The 19,257-nt window shown below is 31.5% G+C and overlaps 2 protein-coding genes across 3 annotated transcripts; one reads left to right on the forward strand and one right to left on the reverse strand.

Moving 5' to 3' along the window:
• LOC109328556 (ribosome-binding factor PSRP1, chloroplastic) lies at positions 7,468 to 10,319 on the forward strand. 2 transcript variants are annotated; one of them, XM_019562071.1, is made up of 6 exons: positions 7,468 to 7,897; positions 8,030 to 8,176; positions 8,860 to 9,102; positions 9,622 to 9,730; positions 9,840 to 10,001; positions 10,033 to 10,319. In XM_019562071.1, exons 1-5 carry the CDS (start codon positions 7,625 to 7,627, stop codon positions 9,956 to 9,958), a joined length of 891 nt encoding a protein of 296 aa, XP_019417616.1. In that variant the 5' UTR covers positions 7,468 to 7,624; the 3' UTR covers positions 9,959 to 10,001; positions 10,033 to 10,319. The 2 variants fall into 2 exon arrangements, with proteins under 2 accessions (XP_019417616.1, XP_019417615.1); XM_019562070.1 differs by having other exon boundaries at positions 9,840 to 10,319.
• On the reverse strand, positions 11,516 to 13,748 carry LOC109327358 (transcription termination factor MTERF8, chloroplastic). Its single transcript, XM_019560468.1, has 2 exons — positions 13,425 to 13,748; positions 11,516 to 12,816 (listed from the first exon to the last, which is right to left on the reverse strand). The coding sequence occupies exons 1-2, from the start codon at positions 13,696 to 13,698 to the stop codon at positions 11,540 to 11,542; spliced, it is 1,551 nt and encodes a 516-aa protein (XP_019416013.1). The 5' UTR covers positions 13,699 to 13,748; the 3' UTR covers positions 11,516 to 11,539.

The raw sequence follows: 19,257 nt of genomic DNA on the forward strand, positions 1-19,257 counted from the left end.
TATCTTTCTAACCTAATTGGTTATTCACGTGAAGAAATATTTTAGTATTTCATGAGGCAGATAAACAATGGGTTTGGTTGAGATGTGTAATTCTACACATACAATATAACTCTGAAATCTTAAGAGAATGATCGCTATAATTTTATATGAACATCATTCAATGCAAATGGTATATTAAAAGAGATCGAACATCAATGTTGTTTTACAATCTTTAAAGGAATATCTTTAATAACATCACATGAATATGAACTTTTATGTGGCTGTTTAAATCCAAGTCAAATTCATTTTCATTGTGATTCATCCATGACCTACTCACTATCCACTACTAAAAAAGACTAAATATATCCAAGTCAAACCTAATTTGTTATTCATATAAGAAATATTTTAGTATTTCATGAGGCATATTAACAATGAGTTTGGTTGAGATGTGTAATTCTACACATACAATATAACTCTGGAATTTCTTAAGGGGAGAATGATTGCTATAATTTATATGAACATCATTTCATGCAAATGGTATATTAAAAGAGATCTATTAAAAGAGAACGAAACATATTTCACCAAAGTTGTTTTGCAATCTTGAGATGAATATCTTTAATAACATCACATGAATATGAACTTTTATGTGACAGTTTAAATCCAAGTCAAATCCATTTTCATTATAATTCATCCATGACCTACTCGCATGAGATAAGTAGAACGACAAGGCATGCTTTAAACATGTAACATATCATGAATATTAAGCATATTGTTTCACAGTTGCATATATGTATTGATAATATGATTCAAAATCTGTTATCTTTATATTCATAGAGAACAAAGAGTCAATATGGTTATTAGGAATATTTCACCTACTATGTTAGAACACTTAGTGACTCATTATGTTATTTGGAATTTAGTTTTTCTGCATCAGTTTTCTTTTTCATGTCGTAAAAATTATGTGTCTTGTTGATGAATAAAATCAAGTATTCTTTCTAACACATTTTCTCTCTGCACTTTTGCTTGCTAAATAACCAACAAATTGACATCTTAGCTATATTTTGATGGATATGTGAGAACCAACACAAATCAAACCAAACACAACCCAAACACTTCCTATTACCTTCTATTGCCTAAAATTGTCAAAATGAACTCAGAAGTAGTATTTGTTGCATTTGCACATCCAGTGTTAATGGAATTTTTTATCATGTATGAGCTGTTAGAATGGAAGCTTTTTTTATGCTAATAATCTATGGGATGCCATTGAACAAGATTATGTCATTCCAACTATTCCACACAATCCAATTGTTTCACAAATTAAAAATGAGAAGGATATGAAGGAAACAAAGTCCAAAGCAAGAGCATGTCTATATGTAGTTGTTTCACCCACCATTTTAACAGAATAATGACATTGAAAATAGCTTGTGAAAGATGGAACTTTTTAAAGCCAAAATATGAGGAAGATGAAAATGTCAAAATGATGCAAGTAATGAATTTGATCTGAGAATTTGTGATGCAAATGATGAGAGATTCAGAAACAATCAAGGAGTACTCTGATAAACTTCTAGTCATTGCCAACAATATAAGACTTCTTGGTACTAATTTTTCTGATTTCAGAATAGTTCAAAAGATTTTAGTTACACTTCCTGAAAAATATAAAGCTACAATTTCATATCTGAAAATATCTAAGGATATTTCAAGCATCACCTTTGCAGAAGTGTTGAATGTATTATAGGCACAAGAACAAAGGAGGCTTATGAAGCAAGAAAGATCTATGAAGAGTGCTTTCCATACCAAACTACAAAATAATAATGGTTGGAAAGAGAAGAAAAAGATGCAAAGTAATAACCACAAACATGCAGGTTTTGCAAACAACAAGTACAATAACTAAAGTAACAACAATGAAGTCTTTCCGCATGGCTCTTACTGCAAAAAACTAATCATCCACAAAAAAAGATGTTGGTGGAGGCCAGATGTAAGATTTCATAAGTTTGGCTTGTTAGGGCACATGGATAAGATATGCAAGTCTCAATAACAACAAGGAGAAGCTAAGGTTGTTGAGGATCAACCACAAGAAGAACAATTGTTTGCAGTATCATGCTTTGCCACCAATAGTTCCACAAAATGTTGGCTTATTGATATGGTTGTACAAACCACATGACTTATGATCGAGAGGTTTCCAGAGAGCTTGACAAAATTGCTATTTCCAAAGTCAGAATTGGAAATAGGGCATACATTGTAGCAAAAGGCAAAGGAACAGTGCCAATTGAAGAATACACAGGTTTAAAATTAATTAATGATATCTTATATGTTCTTGAAATTAATCAAAACTTGTTAAGTGTTCTTCAGCTGTTGGAGAAAGGCTATAAGATTTTGTTTGAGGATACATATTTCATGATTAAAGATTTAGAAGGCAGACATGTGTTCAAATTTCAAATGAAAGGCAAAAGTTTGGACTTGGATTTGATGAAAGATGATCAAGTTGCAGTACACAAAGAAGACACAAGTACAATACTTTGGCACAGAAGATTAGACCACTTTCACCATGATGCTCTAATCTTCATGAAGAAGTACAATCTTGTTAACAGTTTACCTGACTTAGAAAAAAGTCTCATACATGCATTTCCTACCGATATGAGAAGCAAACAAGACTTCCTTTTCCGCAAAATGGAGTTTGGAAGGCTACACAAAATCTCAACTCATACACACAGATGTTGGAGGACCTATGAGTATACCATCATTGAATGATAGTAAATATTATATTGCTTTTATTGATGATCACACAAGAATATGTTGGATTTATTTTATGAAATTTAAATATGAGGTTACTAACATCTTTGTGAAATTCAAAGCATGGGTTGAAACTCAAAGCGGGTGCAATATGCAGGTGATTATGTCTAATAATGGAACTGAATATACTTCTGAAAAATTTAAATTTTTTGCAAAGATGCAGGCATTGAACACCAACTGGCAGCACCTTATACTCTTCAAAAAAAGTGTTGTTGAGAGAAAAACAGAACAATTATGCAGACGGATAGGTGCTTACTTCATAATAAAGGGCTCCCAAAGAAGTTCTGGGTAGAGGTACTAAATACATTAGTTTTTCTCCTAAACAGATTGCTATAAAAAGCTTTATCAAAAAGCACGCTATTTGAAGCATGATATGACTATAAACCAAAGTTGATTAATTTTAAAACATTTGGTTGGTTGTGTTTCTCTTACATTCCCTAGGTTAAGATAGACAAGTTGGACAACAAAGCAAAATCTGGGACTTTTGTAGGGTATAGCTTAATGTCAAAGGCCTACATGATCTATTTACCACAAAGCAATAAAGTAATTGTGAGTAGAGATGTCCAATTCTTTGAGTTGGAGAGGTAGAATTGGGAGGAAAGTCAGCTGGAGTTTCAGGAGGAGAATGAGAACATATATGATGAACCCGTCAAAGGAAGTAGATCATTCTATGACATATATCAAAGGAACGCTGTTGTTGTGATGAAGCCTGTGAGATATGAAGAAGATGCAACTAACCATAAATTGACAGATGCAATGAAGGAGGAGCTCATGATGATTGGAAAAAAATCAGACATGGGAGTTGGTGGACAAACTCAAACACAAGAAGGCTATAGGAGTAAAATGAGTTTACATAATCAAGTTCAATCCAGACGGTTCTGTGAACAAGTGTAAGGCAAGACTTGTTGTCAAGGAATATGTCCAAAAGTTTGGGATAGATTTCTCTGAAACTTTTACCTCAGTTTCTAGGTTGGATACCATAAGGATGTTGCTAGTACTTATTGCACAAGATGGTTGGAACATATACCAAATGAATGTCAAATCAACTTTCTTGAATGGATACCTGAATGAAGATTTTTTTGTGAAACAACCAGAAGGTTTTTTCCAGCAAGGACAAGAGGAGAATATATATAAGTTGAACAATACCTTATATGGTCTAAAACAAGCACCAAAGTCGTGGTACGATTGAATTGATGCACACTTGGTAAACTTAGGCTTTGTAACGAGTTTAAGTGAATTTACCTTATATGTTAAAAATGTTGATGATTGAATACGTGTGGTATCTCTTTATGTTGATGACATTTTTGTTACAGTAAGTCATAAGGAGTTGATAGATAAGTTCAAAAACGAAATGAATGATGATTTTAAAATGATTAACCTTGGAAGGATGACATTTTTTCTTGGTATACAGGTGCAACAAAATCAAAATGAAATATTTGTGTTCCAACAAAAATATGCAAGAGAGATTCTCAAAAAGTTCAATATGGAAGAATGCAAACTAGCTCGAACTCCAATGAATCAAAATGAGAAGTTTTGCAAAGAGGATGGTGCTAAAAAGGTTGATGAAAAATTGTATAGAAGTTTAATAGGTTGTTTAATAAATTTATTTGTAACAAGGCCACATATCATTCATGTCGTAAGTTTGTTATCAAGGTATATGCATTGCGTTAGTGAAATTCATTTCCAAGTAGCAAAATGAATTCTTATATATGTTAAAGGCACAATAGATTATAGAATAAAATTCACTCTTGTCAAGAATTTTAATCTTAATGGTTATTCTGATAGTGATTGGGCTAGATGTGATGATGATATGAAAAACACCTCAGGTTATTGTTTTAGCTTCGGTTCTGGAATTTTTTTCATGGTGTTCTACAAAATAGGAAGTTAATGCTTAATCAAGAGCAGAAGCATAATACGTAACTGTTGTTATAGCTGTGAACCAATCTATTTCGATCAGAAATCTCATGATAGATTTGCATATGGAACAAACAGACATCACACATGTATTTGTGGATAACCAAGCTGCAATTTCAATTGCTAACAATCCAGTGTTCCATGACAAAACAAAACACTTTATGATCAAGTTTCATGTTCTACAAGAGACACAAAAGGAAGGAGAAGTGCAACTAATCTGTTGCAAAACAAAAAATCAAAGTGTTGACATCTTAACAAATGTACTTCCTAAAGCAAAATTTGAATTATTGAGTTAAAAGCTTGGAGTTTGCAACTCCACATTGAAAAAAAATATTGATTAATATGACTCAGAATCTGATATGTTTGTATTCATTAGGCAATAAAAAACCAATATGGGTGTTAGGAATATTCCACGCTTTATTTTTTTCGTGCATCTATTTTTTTTCCACATTGTATAAATTATGTATCTTGTTAATGAATAAAATCAAACCTTCTACCTAACACATTTCCTTTTTGTACTTTTACTTAGTACATAACCAATAATATGCTACAAGGTAAAGAACTTAAGTTTTTTATTTCTTCTAAAAGGAACAAGAAGCTCATAAAATTACAAATGCATTTTAAAAACAACGTTGATCTGCATTTGGGATGCATCAATCAAATGTGTAGATCTAGGCTTAAAATATCACACACACTGTCAGATCTTGAGAACCAACATTAGGTAAACTAAGGTCACAATGATATGATGTCTCAAATTGTGTCCCAATATATAATCCAGAATAATAATATTGAAACAAAAATAAAAAATGTTTAATTTTTTAATTAATATAACATATTTTTAGTGATTTAAGATATAGTTTGAGACATAATTTAGAATAACTGATTCTTATTCATTCTTCATTTTCTTAAAGAGTAGTCACAATAATTAAGATAGAACAGGAAAGCATATAAAAATCTCCCAAATATCATGAAATCAAAATAACAAGAGTAACTGGTATTTTTTCACCAACAAAAGTAGTTTCGGCATTGATGCACTCGAATGACAACAATCTTAAAGAACTATGAAGTTTTAGCATTGGCACACTTTTGATCAATATGCTTACCATCCACCTTTTTACCTTCTTCTTCTGGTCCGTGTTCTAAGTTCTAACCCATCAAACCAAGTTGATAATCTTCCTTTGGACTTTCATCATCTAGTTTATCTCAAATCTCATGTATGAGCTGGTTGCTGATATATACAACAGGAGGCAATAGAAGTCGGCTGAGGAGACACATTGTTCTGTGGGTGTCCCTCTTGAAGCCTTGGAGCATATGCAGAAGGAAAAGGTTGCATTGATGGATACATGATACTGAGAACATGAGTAGCCAACAATTTTTTGTTGAGATCACATTCCTATGAGTCTCCATTGTGGAATTTGAATATTGGCATGGATTATATTTTTGTTGAGGTCACATTGGGGAATTATATTTTTGTATTCAATTCAAAATTCATTCAATCAATCAAACACAAAATCAATTTCCTACTCTTTAATTTCTAGTAGTGGTCATCTTTAGACCCAAAGAAAACTAAGCATGTCACATTTAATTAAGATAAGACAAGTCTAGGTCCGGTTGGGTGGACAAAAATGGCAAAATCGAGTTGGGTAGACAAGAATAATAAACCTGAAATGTCTTATACTTGTCAAAACAGAGAATGCATTTTTTTCAACATTCCCCATGGTACCAAGAAGATTCCATATATTGGGAATAAATATTGCAATTAACAAAACCAATTCGATATTCGTTCAAAACTCGACTTGTTATTTAGTTTGATAAACTTAGTTCATGAATCAAATAAGATAAATTTGAGCTAAAATTGAACTCATTAAATAAACAAACTAATCTTGAGTCAAATAGAGTTCACTTCGTTAAGTTATATTTATACATATATATAATACACACTAGAGTAACTCAAGCCAGAACAACTATCATATAAAGTTTATGATAAGAAAAACTAATGTCATAGAATATACATAAATAATTAAGATTAAAAGTTAATTAATAGTCACATGATTACTTAAAAAAAATATGTGTGCTTAAATTTTAATAACGATAATTCAAATAAGATTCAATGGTACATATTAATTGTTTTCATTTCTCATTTTAAAATTTATTTTAACTTGAGTCAATTTCTATGTATATAGACAATATTTAATACATGAAGTTTAATCGGAAGTTATATTTATTATGAATATTTATAAACTTTCTAAACATGTATAATTTACTATCACCTTGTAGGTACTTAAGTTATGCTGATGAACGACATAAATGTGAATTCGTTAACCTGTTTGAAAGTTTATGTACTTTAACTACACTGAATTTAGGGTGAAAAATAATTTGAAATCAAACTCAAACTAATTCTTAACAAGTCAAGCTAAGTCAAGTTCGATTGAACTCGTTTAGACCCATAATTAAGAATATTCTTTGTATAACAATGAAAAGTTAAAATTGTATGTTTCAAAATGTAATACATGTTTAGACTCAATTAGATTCATCATTGTAGAAACTAAACTCCTGACCAATAAACTAAATCAATATCAAATGATGAATATATCATCTACAATTTATTTATGTACTTATATCTAAAAATAAATAATAATCAAATTTTAATGATGAATAATACCGTAAAAAAAAACTCTTATATGCCCATAATCTTTTTCTCATAATATCATTTCAATTCTCTTATCTTTGTTTTTGCAATTCTCTTATGGATAAAATGAGCTACAGGATTGCCACGTTTGACTCCCGACAACATTGAACATTCATCGTCATCCAATTCCTAGAAAAAGACATCCTCACTCTCACTCACACTAATACCGACACCATCATCTCCTTCCCCCAACCACACCCAAAATTCTTTCTCTTTGTCCCATTGAAATCAAAATCTTCATTCTTTTCATCAATGGCTACTCTCTTCAACTTCCAAACTTCTCATCTTCCTTCTCCATCACTATCATTCTCATCATACCCTTCTTCTACACTCTCTCTTCTTTCTCCACCTCACTTCTCAACAACAAAGCTCACAACTTCCTTCACCCAAACCCTGAAAATCGCTTCTACCAATGCAATCTCACCCACCACCAACCGTAGCGGTGGTTCAATCTCACCCGTTCGTATGTCATGGGATGGGCCACTCTCTTCCGTCAAATTAATCACACAGGGCAAAAACCTAGAGGTACTTTTATTTTCTCACCAAAAAAGCAAACTTTTTTTAACCCCACATTTTTTTTTGAAAGTATTTTGAAGTTAAAGATAAAGGGGTACTAAGTATGATGAATTTTATGTGTGAAATTATGATGGTGTTCAGCTAAGTGATGTGGTGAAGCAGCATGTGGAGGAGAAGGTAGGGAAAGCGGTTCAGAAGCATAGCCATTTAGTTAGAGAGGTTGATGTGAGGCTATCTCTTAGAGGAGGAGGAGAATTTGGACGAGGACCCTTGACTCGTAGATGTGAGGTTAGTCTACTTGCACTTTCAAGTTTCAATTTGGTCATTTTGCTTGCAGCATTGTAGGCTCAAACTGACACTATGTTTGGATTAATTGCTAATTATAGATTATTTTAGCAATGAGTTATATGTATAACGGACTAGTGTTATAATCGATTGTAAATGAATTATTACTTTTATGCATAGATGTGTTTATTGAAAATTGAATTTAAGATGATTAGTTTTGTTTGAGTTGCATAAAAAATCACTTTTATATAATAAATTCTACATTTAAAAGAGGGTATGAAGTTATTTGTTTATATCAAATTATCAATAATACTTCTCTGTTTCTAATTATACGGCAAAAATGATAGCATGTTTGGATTAGTTGCAAAAATAGATTATTTTTGTAATCAGTTTATTGAATTGTTTGGATTCTATAAAAAAACATTTTTATACAGTAAATTACAGAAAATTGGTGTGGGGCTATTTGTTTGTATTAATAAGACTTATTTAAGAATTAGTTTTGCAGGGTGAAAAGGTAAAAATGTGATTGTTTCAAAATGATCCAGCAACTTTTTTGAATGAGCTTGGAACTTTTAGCTTATCTAAAATTCACTTTTCCTTAGGAAAACTGTTACTCAAACATCCTGACAGTGCGTCAATTCAGTTATTCCAATTTGCAATTTTTCAGTATTTTTACACTGCACTAGGTAACTCTGTTCACAAAAAGGCATGGAGTGATCCGGGCTGAGGAGGATGCAGAAACAATCTATGGAAGCATAGATTTGGTGTCCTCGATCATTCAAAGGAAGTTGAGGAAGATAAAGGAAAAGGAGTCAGACCATGGTAGACACATGAAGGGATTCAATAGATCGAAGGTTAGGGAAGTAGTAGAACCGGTGCCCGTGGACGACGATGAGATATCTCCACAAGAGGAGGAAGAATCAATTGAGGTTGGTAGTTGGTATTTGATAGAATGATAGTTATGAGTCTTCTTCTTTAGTTCCATTGTATCTTTGTTTTGTTATGCTTACCTCTATTTTGGTCATGCTTATTTGCTTCACAAACTTTATCTATCACGGCCTCCTTTTATTCCCAAGTTAGATATGTTTACATATCTTGAATTGGGTTCATCTTTGTTTCATGTTTGTTTGTCTAAGCTTGTTCAAAATGCATAGGCATGTGTACATATCTTGAGTTGGGTTCATCCATGCATTGTTCCCAAAAGTAGCTAATGTCACGTTGTGATATGTTCTAGAAGTGAGTATTGTTCTGTAAATCTGGAATCGAAAAATTTAATTTCTTAATTTCAAGTTGATTTGATGGTTGCTTTGTTATGAGTAATTGAAATCTTGCATGCATATTGGAAAGCATCTGTGTTATCTGTTGTTAGATACATGATTACTTATTAAGAGGTGGTGCTTTCCCTTTTCTTCTCTTACACCTACTTAAGTTATGAACCTGTCTTATAGGTTGTCCGGACAAAATTCTTCGACATGCCACCATTGACTGTATCTGAAGCTATTGACCAGCTCGAAAATGTTAATCACGATTTCTATGCTTTTCGAAATGAAGAAACTGGTGAGCAATTAGTCTATAGCTGGCTTTTGTTTGGCTTTGTCTTCCTATATAGTTTGTTGCTTAACTTAATTCACTATCCTGGGAACTGAATTTATTCCCTCTGATTCAGGGGAGATAAATATTGTATACAAAAGAAAAGAAGGAGGTTATGGACTCATTATACCCAAAGGAGATGGTCAAGCAGAGAAATTGGAGCCCATAGCTAGAGAACCCTCCCTGAAAGAATGAAGGGTACTAAATAGAAACTCTTTATAAGAAACTCAAGCTTGTACATGATTACGGGGTACTACTTGCTATGAAGCCAGAAATGCATAGGCAATTTCAATGAAGGATTGGTGTTTTAAGTTTAAACCGAGTTTTATCAAATATGATGCGACTGTGAAGACGCTCCACTGTCTTTGGTGTATGTGATGTCTAGAGTATACCTTTTTGTGTAACTATGCGACATACTTTTTTCATTGTCAGTTTTATGCTAATTCATGGCTATTGCAATTCCGGATTACAGCATAAAAAAGTTAACCATGTCTAAGTGTAAGTCCTTAACTTGTCTAGCAAATTTATGGTGTGTTGTTGGAGTTCATAAGGTAAATGTTGGCTGCCAAGAGAAATCTGAGTGATAGGGTTACAATCAAACAAGTGCTTCCAAGTTAATAGTTTTCTTGATGAATGATATGTTATGTGATAGAATGAAGCAGTTTTTTCATTAATGTATCGGGTTGCGCTGCTTTAGTCACACCAAGTGGAGGATATATGGCTGCATTATAGTTTGCTTAACAAATGAAGGCTTTGCTATCATGCTACACCGAGTTTTAACACCTTTAGTATTGCAGGGGCAATGGGACTGGGCCCTCTACATGAAAAGTATGCTATTTGCAGATCATAGGACATTATTATATAACTTGCATTATGCAAAAATGATGTTCTCATTGAAGCTATGTTTTTACTTATTTGGACGCCTGAAAGTTGTGAAAATATTTGTTTGAACTCTCCTCTATGGCCATTTAGACCCAAGACAAGCTTACTTTTACTTTAATCCCTCCAAGACCTGCAAGGCCAACAAGTTAGTAAAGTGACCAAGCTCAGTTTCAAAAAAGCTGGGCTGAAGATCACTACCATATCATGAATATTAAGTACAATCATCTCAGTTGGGTAAAAAAATCTTGGAACAAATTTCTATCGTTCTTAGTTATTGAACATTTGGTTAAAAAAAATCAATATCTTCTCCAATGTTTAAAATCAAAACAATATATCTTCACACAAAAAAACAATGTATCATCACCTCACCCTGAAACGTATCTTAAAAGAACCGGGAGATTTGGTAGTAATTATGACCATTTCAAAAAGGGAAAGGGGAATTTTAGGGTCTCTGGGGCTTGATCTTGTTGAGGGAACTTTGGTTTATTACATAACAAGAGTATTTTATAAGGTTCTATCATCTCAGTAACATAAACCCAATATCTTCACTGCCTCAAGAAAATTAACTTGTGATTGATTTGTGTATCCGCAGCAGTTGTCAATGAAAATTAAGGTCTCTGCTAGAAAAATGCGACCTCAAAAAGACAATGACCGCAATGGCCAAAACTGCATGTAATATATTTGATCTTAGCTGGTCTAAACTCAAATTTTTTTATATCAACACCTTCATAGTGGTGAAGTTGTCCTCTAACTGCTGAGGAAGTAGTATTACACTGTTACTATTTGCAGTAATGCTCCTTATCAAAGGCCTTGAGGCACAAGAAAATAAATGAAATAACTGGGGCAGCAAAAACTGAAGTAAAAGGAAAATAAATCATCTTAATCACTTTTATTTTAATTCAGATTGTCTATAGAAGTTGCCCTTTTCTGTTTGCCAGCGAATCTTTTAGTTGAAACAGTTAAAAGCTTATTGAGAGACATTTGTTCCCCCTTTACACCCTTCTCTACTTCATACCTAAGCTTAATTCTGTCATCAAACTTATACCCAAGGAAAGCAGGAAAAACCAGCAACTCCTCAATGTCACGATCCATCTCTTCTATCAAGTATTTCATCTTCTTCTCCAAAGAAGTATGATTATACTGCAGTATCTGTGGTTGCTTCTTGCTCATAGCAACAATGTCTTCACATGAAAAGCCATAACTCAAGAATAGAGTGATCACCTTTTGCATGTTCTCACAGCTTGTCCTAGTAGTAGACCCAATCGCCATTGTCAACTCCTTTGTCCTATACTTAAACCCAATCTTGACCAGAAACACAAGTTTATATGCAATGTTCTCGTGAAATGAATGGCCTAGAAACAAGGGTGCTTTGACCAAGAACTTGAAGATATCACCTGAATCCAATCCACAATCCTTAAGAAACTGAATACGCGGACGAAGTTTCCTGTCTCTGCTAGCCGTAACAATACCTGGGAATACAAGTATGATCTTAAATATTTCTTGGTCATCAAGGCCTGCAAAAGACCTAAGAAGCCTAATATGTCCCTCCACATGTTCCACACTATAATTCAGAATTGCTGGCAGTGTACGAAGCACTTTCCCGGTGCCATCCTTATCTCCTCCACTAAGCTCTACCAGGACTCCAACTCTTGGAATCAACTGTTTATCCAAATCATAGTTGAGCAGTGTGGGACGCTTTACAATCAAACTAGCACTGCCAAATGGTTCCAGGAAATCTATGATCCTGTCAATTTCATCTAATGACCTATGAATGAACGCCTTTGGCAAATTAACTCTGTTGAGCACATAAACAACCTTGTCACGGGGAACTCCTCGGTCAAGTAGCAATTGGACCTTGTGAGGAAAATCGGCCAAGAATCTTGGTTCCGAAGCAGATAACAGGTGCTTCACCTGTGATTGCTCAAGTTGTCCTTCCAATTCATCTTTCAAAAAACATACCAAGGGGTCAATTTCCTTGGCTGTTAACAAAGTTGGCTGCCTTATGACGGAGTGATACAGGTCAACATGATCAAGCCCCAGAGACTGCAAAGAAAGAACCCGAGAGCGCAATGAATCTATTGACGCCAAAGTAAGATCATGGTTATTGACCAAGAGCAGTTCTACTTCTTCATAGCCAATACCAATTTCTCCAAAAAAAGAGAAGAGTATACCTGAAACAAAACATGAGGACATGAAATAATTTTAACATGCTAAATGATCCAACTGTAAATATACTTAAGTATTTTCTCACTCTAGAGACACCAAGTAAAACGTAATTTTGGTTCTTAAGATTGACACTATCAGTAATTTGGTTATCAATATTACAAAAGAAACCTCAATTTGGTCCTTCAATTTACGCATTGTCGGGCAAAATTTATAAGATTCTCACATGGGCAACAAAATTGACTGAAAATGTGCAAAGTCAATGATGAAATTGAGACATTCTTAATCTCAGGGACTAAGTTGACCTATGGTGTCAATCTAAGCTATCAAAATAAAATTTTACTCTCTTTTTTCATGTACACATATGCTGTCTCACTTCTTTAGGTCACACTCCATGTACCAGTCTATGTGTCAGCAGACATGATTGGCAAAAAAAATATTTAATAATTGTAAGTTTAACTTCAATAATTTTTTTAACCTATCAGAGGGGTGATGGTACATGAAGTGGTACAAAAAAGTGGTACACCATATGTGCTCCCCTTTTCCCACATTGTATAGCTGGTTTATTAAGTTTGAGCAATAGGTGTTTGATAATTTGACTGAGAGAGAAATTCACCTTGTTGGGTGGGAGGTGTCGCGGATGATGCACTAAATCGGCACAGAAAGAAAGCACGATTGGTGGGTCGGAAACAGTCTTTGTTAAATGGTTGTGACTTGAGGTTGGGTCTCAGTGTTTTTGTGAGGGAAAACAAAAGTTGAGGTTGAATTTGAGGATAAAAGGTTGAAAGTGAATGAATGGAAGGAATAAGAGGATTTGGAAGAAAGGTCACAGAAAAACAATTACTTGAAAGATATGAAGTGTTTGTGAGTAGAGTTAGTGATGCAACCATTTTTGCGAAGCGACTCTAGAAGCAACTAGTCACTTTCTATTTAGTTAGAGATATGGCGCGTATGGTTTAAAACTCCAAATGGAGCTGTCAATTTGATTGGGTGGTATAAATTTTTTTATAAATCGCTTTTTGTTCACCATTGTCCAAAAACCAAAAGCAACTTATGGATAAAATAGCTTTTTATTTGATTAAATATACAATTTTGTAATACATAAGTTTCTTTTATTAATGCATATACACTTTCAAGGTAAAAATTTATATTCAACCAACATACTATCCTACATTAATTTGTATTATTATTATTCTTATTATTCTGAGGAGTAAAAAACATAAATTATAAATAATACATTGACAATATGTAAAATTCATGTCAATTCATAATTTTTTCTCTTATTTTATTTCCTTAATTAAGAAAACCGTTATGAAACTATACAAAATTTGTATCCGTCATTAGAATTTCATGCACACAAAGTTCTCATAAGCAAAGATTATTCAACATGGATATAAATATTCCGTCCCTAATTTGTATTTCATTTTCAGCCTTACCCACTTAAATCTATACATTGAATATTAATGTATTACTTTTATAAAATAAAATTAAAATGAAATATTATTTTTATTTGTTACATTCAGAAAGGAATCACATAGTAAAAAGTAATAAACACCAACGTTTGTATCAATTAAACAGCAGCATGTCCAGGGAACAAAATAACCAGCATAAGAGAAAAGGCAAAATACAAGTTTCGAGCATCAAATTATACTATCTACCAAATCCACCAACTATTTTCCCTTCACAGCCTTAAAAGGGTCCAATGTGATAGAATTCATATCTAGACCAGGAAATCCCAAACAAACTTGGTCAATAGCATTCTGAAAGGACTCATGTATCGATTTCTTCCATTTCTCAACGAGGCACCCTTCAATGTACTTAGACTCTTTCAGAGCTTTGGCAAGTTCTCCGTTACACCTTGTCAACTGCACCTCTACCTCAAGCCGACGCGTCTTTTCCTTTTCAAACTCAGCAACAAGTTGAGATAAATCAGATTTCCCATCACGTTCTAGCTTATCTTTCTCATATACGAGTTTTTCCACCTCTTCCTGAGTTTTGAGAAGCTCTTCCTTACACTTAGCAAGTTCCTCCTCTGCTTTAACCCTACCAAATTTTTCGTTCTTCAACTCAGCCATGAGTTGAGATATTTCTTCTAGCATATCCTGCTCTTTTTTTATAAATTGCAACTCTTTAATTAACCTTTCACCTACCTTCTTAATTGATTTAGCATTAGACACAGTTCGCGATAGGCTGGACTTGAAAATGAGCTCAAAGTCTGCTTCATTCCTCTGCTTCAAATCAGGTAGTGTTGATAACCCTTTCCTCTTTGTCATAGAAGTTTGCTCAATTAACTCTTCATCTTCCAAATAGTCTGAATCAAGGGCAATGTAATTGGCAATACGATGTCCCTCTGAAGCCATATCCGAATTCAAAACCCGATCTTCTAAAAGAATAAAAATGGCAACAAATCAGCAAAAAAATGAAAATGAAATTATCAAAATGCACCAACACATAGGCTGTTCTAACTAAACGGCTCACCTGAACTATGAATTAGACTGCTACAAGGTCTTGTTGCTCCTCTGTAGAACTCTGGTTTTTGTTGCTGCTTGACATTTTTGGAATTAGAATCTGAAGGAATCGAGAATTTATGGGGCAAAAGAAATTACCAAGAAAAGCGTGCAAGTTGGAAGGTGGACAGTGAGAATAGTGGAATATAAACAGTGGAAATACGATTAAATATGGAAGGAAGACATATATAGCCTGCTCCAAATTCCAGTATCGTTTCCTCTTCTCCCACTCAAAATTTGACAATTGCAAAATCATTTCAATTATTTTTTCAATTGTCTTTTAATGTTGTTATTAATTAACTTGATAGTTGATAGTCTTTTGTTTATTTAACATTTTTCAACTTATTTCAAATCTTGTAATGTTTAGAAATTTAATATATATATTTTTTATTTATTCTTTATTTTTTAATAATACTCTTATTTATTATTCATCTTATTCACTTCTTATTTTTATTATTTTTTAATTCAGTTTTTAATGTGGATTAAATGAACTTATTTTAATCAAATTGTATAAAATTTTACATTATTTTAATATTTTCTTAAAGTATGTACATAACATCTTTTCTTTCTCTTAAACCTCCCCCTCAAAATTGTGAAGTTTTATGGCAAAGACATTCAATCAAGTTCAATGATTACCATCACGAGATTTACATGGGTAGGTATGTGACTAATACAAAGAACATGCATGAAAAAACACATTTTTAATGAAATTAATTAATGAGTTACCCGTACATTTGTACGAGTATATTTTTTATCGTATGGTTAAGAACATACGTATTACATGTGCATTGTCTCTCTAAGCATAAGAAATAACTTCAAATTTTCTTATTTTGAAATTGATATATCCTTCAAAATTCAATGTCCCTCATTGTTCAACTTGACAAAGTTTAAATATATACAATATCACGGAATAACTTAATTTTATGATTTGTAAAACCAAAAATTGTAAATTAATTTAAAAATTGATGAGTTAATAGGTTGAATTTTTTGATCCTCATTAGCATTACACATATCAATAGAGTTAGAATTGTTGTGTTCTTTTTCATCACCTAATACTATTAAGTTTAAAAATACTTGTATGAACAACTTAATAACTGATTGAATTAGATTATAAATATTTTTACTTGGAATTAAACTCAAAACATACTCATTTATTTGATCAATAATTTTAATTGTTGATTCAAATATTGTCTCTATTTATAAAAACTTTTCATTTTATAGTGATCTTGTATATTTGAATAAGTACTTTGAACTATGACATCTATTGAATTATCAAAATTAACAAATGTATATGTTATTAGATATGGAATGAGGTAGTTATGAGAATTGTAAAGAAAAAATAAATAATATAACTCTAACTAATACACACCGATGTTATTATATTTTTTGTTGAAACGATTATGTACAATTACTAATAGTTTATTATAATATTTTAAAATTGTATCATTGTCTTGATTATATGTTTTCATCCGTACAATTTTTACACTAGAGTATTTTTAAAATGATCTGCAAGAAATGATAGATAACAAATAAAATGATTAAATGATATTAATTGAGATAATTTTAAAATCTATTTAAAAATGTAATTACTACATACTTCATTTACTATATTTAAAATATTTTTTCATAGTTTCATAACAACTTTAATACATAATTTTAAAATAGAAACTAAATCATCATAATTAATATCAATAATTCCTTAATTATAGGAAAAGAAATATTTGAGAACTATCAACTTTTCATTTTAATTAGTGTTAAAAATGATTAATTTTATGAAATAAATTAAATATCATCAAATTTCCTCATTATTGTAATATCATAGTTCATTATATTAATAATACAATTGAATTCCTGATATTAATGTACTTTAATGATATTAAATGAGAACGTTTTAATATCTATTTAAATAATTAATATTAAACATTGTTATTTTTATGAAATAAATTCACTATGTATCACTTTTTTAGCTAGACAGAATAATAACAACAAAATTCCTTATTAGTTATAATATAATAACTCATTCTTTCTATTAATAATAAGATTAGATTTCTGCTATTTAAGTTTTAAAGAATGATTAAATAACATTAATTAATAATGTTTTAAGAACTATTTAAATACATAAATACTACATATTTCATTTACTATTTTTAAAATATTTTTTTAAAGTTTCATAGCAACTTTAAAATATAATTTTTAAATAGAAACAAAATCATTGTTTTTTTTTATCTCCAATGATTATTTTTTATGGGCGATACTCGAACACTCAATCTCTTTCACTCCGTAACAATTCAAATGCAATTTAAGGTGTAGTCATAAAAAGTCGATAGTTATTTATTAAATTATTTCTATAATCAAGAAATAGCAAATATAGTATGAAAAAGTACATATGGTAGGAGTTTTTTTGTTATATAGGTAATAGAATAGAAGATACCACAATCACCTCATCTTCGAAACAACCATTATTGTTCATTTTAGTCTATTTTTGGTCTCATTAGGATTGTGCATAATTAAACTCGTCTTTCATTAGAATTCGATTTTGATTTTTTGTAAGAAAAATTGTGAATAAAATGAGTGAAATGAGATACTTAACAATATAATATAATATAGAATAAAATATATCCTTATACGAGAAGATAACTTATCTCTTTTCGCCAGTAAAAATATTGCATGTATACTATTTTGTTTAGTTTTAGAAATATTTTTATAAAAAATGATTAAATGTGACATGTATTATGATTTTAGTGGCTAAAAAATATTATTTTTCTCCTTATACCCATATATATTTTATTCTGAATAGAATATCATTGACTTCTTTGTTCTTTCTTTTGTCCCAATAACTTATAAAAAATCATCTCAATTTCCACTATTCTTAGATCATTTTGGAAGAAAAAAATGTGAGAAGTAAGATGACCTCAAATCTTACCCTAATCCCCAACTGTCATAACTCAGTTAAAGACAAACTCTCATGAAGGAGATGAAAAGTCCTCCACCAAACAAAGAAAATCTACCTCTCAATACGATGTTGAGGGAGTTAGTCTAGCGGCTGAAAATAAACATTGCAATCGGAAGAGAAGGTTTGAGAAAGTGCAATAAAAGGATATAAGAATAGAAGAATAATAAGTACTAAATTATGCAAAAGGTGTTAGCACTTTCTTTCGAGTAATTTTATATCATACTACTATATACTCCTATTAATTCTCACACTCACAAGACAATGACATATGTCACTTTTAAAACAATCATTAATAAATAGAGTATCAACATATGACATATGTCACTTTATTGTTGATATAAAGATTAGTAGGAGGATATATCATTTCCCCTTTCTTTAATGTATAGAGAGTGACATGTGCATTTTAATTGTTTGGCACATTGTGATCGGAGGAATAAAGAATGGGACATGAATCCTTGGATAGAAGAAAACCATTCTTAAATATGACTAAGGATATAAGTGTTTCTTTCTCATATTTTGAAATGAGAGCAACTGTTACACTCTTTGGTTTGGAAAAGGAAATGAGAGGGAAGAAGAAAAAAAGGAAAAAAGAAAAAAAGGAAAAAAAGTTTAAGGAATGAAAAGAAATAGAAATTGTGATGAAATATTAGTTATTTGGTCTAAATGAAAAATGAAAGGAAAAAATTATAACTTTTCTCTCCTCTTATTTGGTTGTACAAAAAGTGAAAGGAAAAGAAAAAAATATATTTGTGAAATTACATAAACACATCAAATAAGAAATGTCATGTTTGTAATATCGTTGTTGTTACTACTTTGTTTTAGCATATACAACTCTTATCACAATTATTAATTTTTTTTTTGTACACTATCAATTATCTCAATTTAGGATAAAATTATTATATCATACATTTCACTCAAGGAATGCATAATTGATCTTTTAGAAGCATTTGTGATGAACTTTGAGTATTGAATTTAAAAATCATGCCATA

Source organism: Lupinus angustifolius, chromosome LG15 (genome assembly GCF_001865875.1).
Source record: "Lupinus angustifolius cultivar Tanjil chromosome LG15, LupAngTanjil_v1.0, whole genome shotgun sequence".
In the NCBI taxonomy this organism is placed as follows: domain Eukaryota; kingdom Viridiplantae; phylum Streptophyta; class Magnoliopsida; order Fabales; family Fabaceae; genus Lupinus; species Lupinus angustifolius.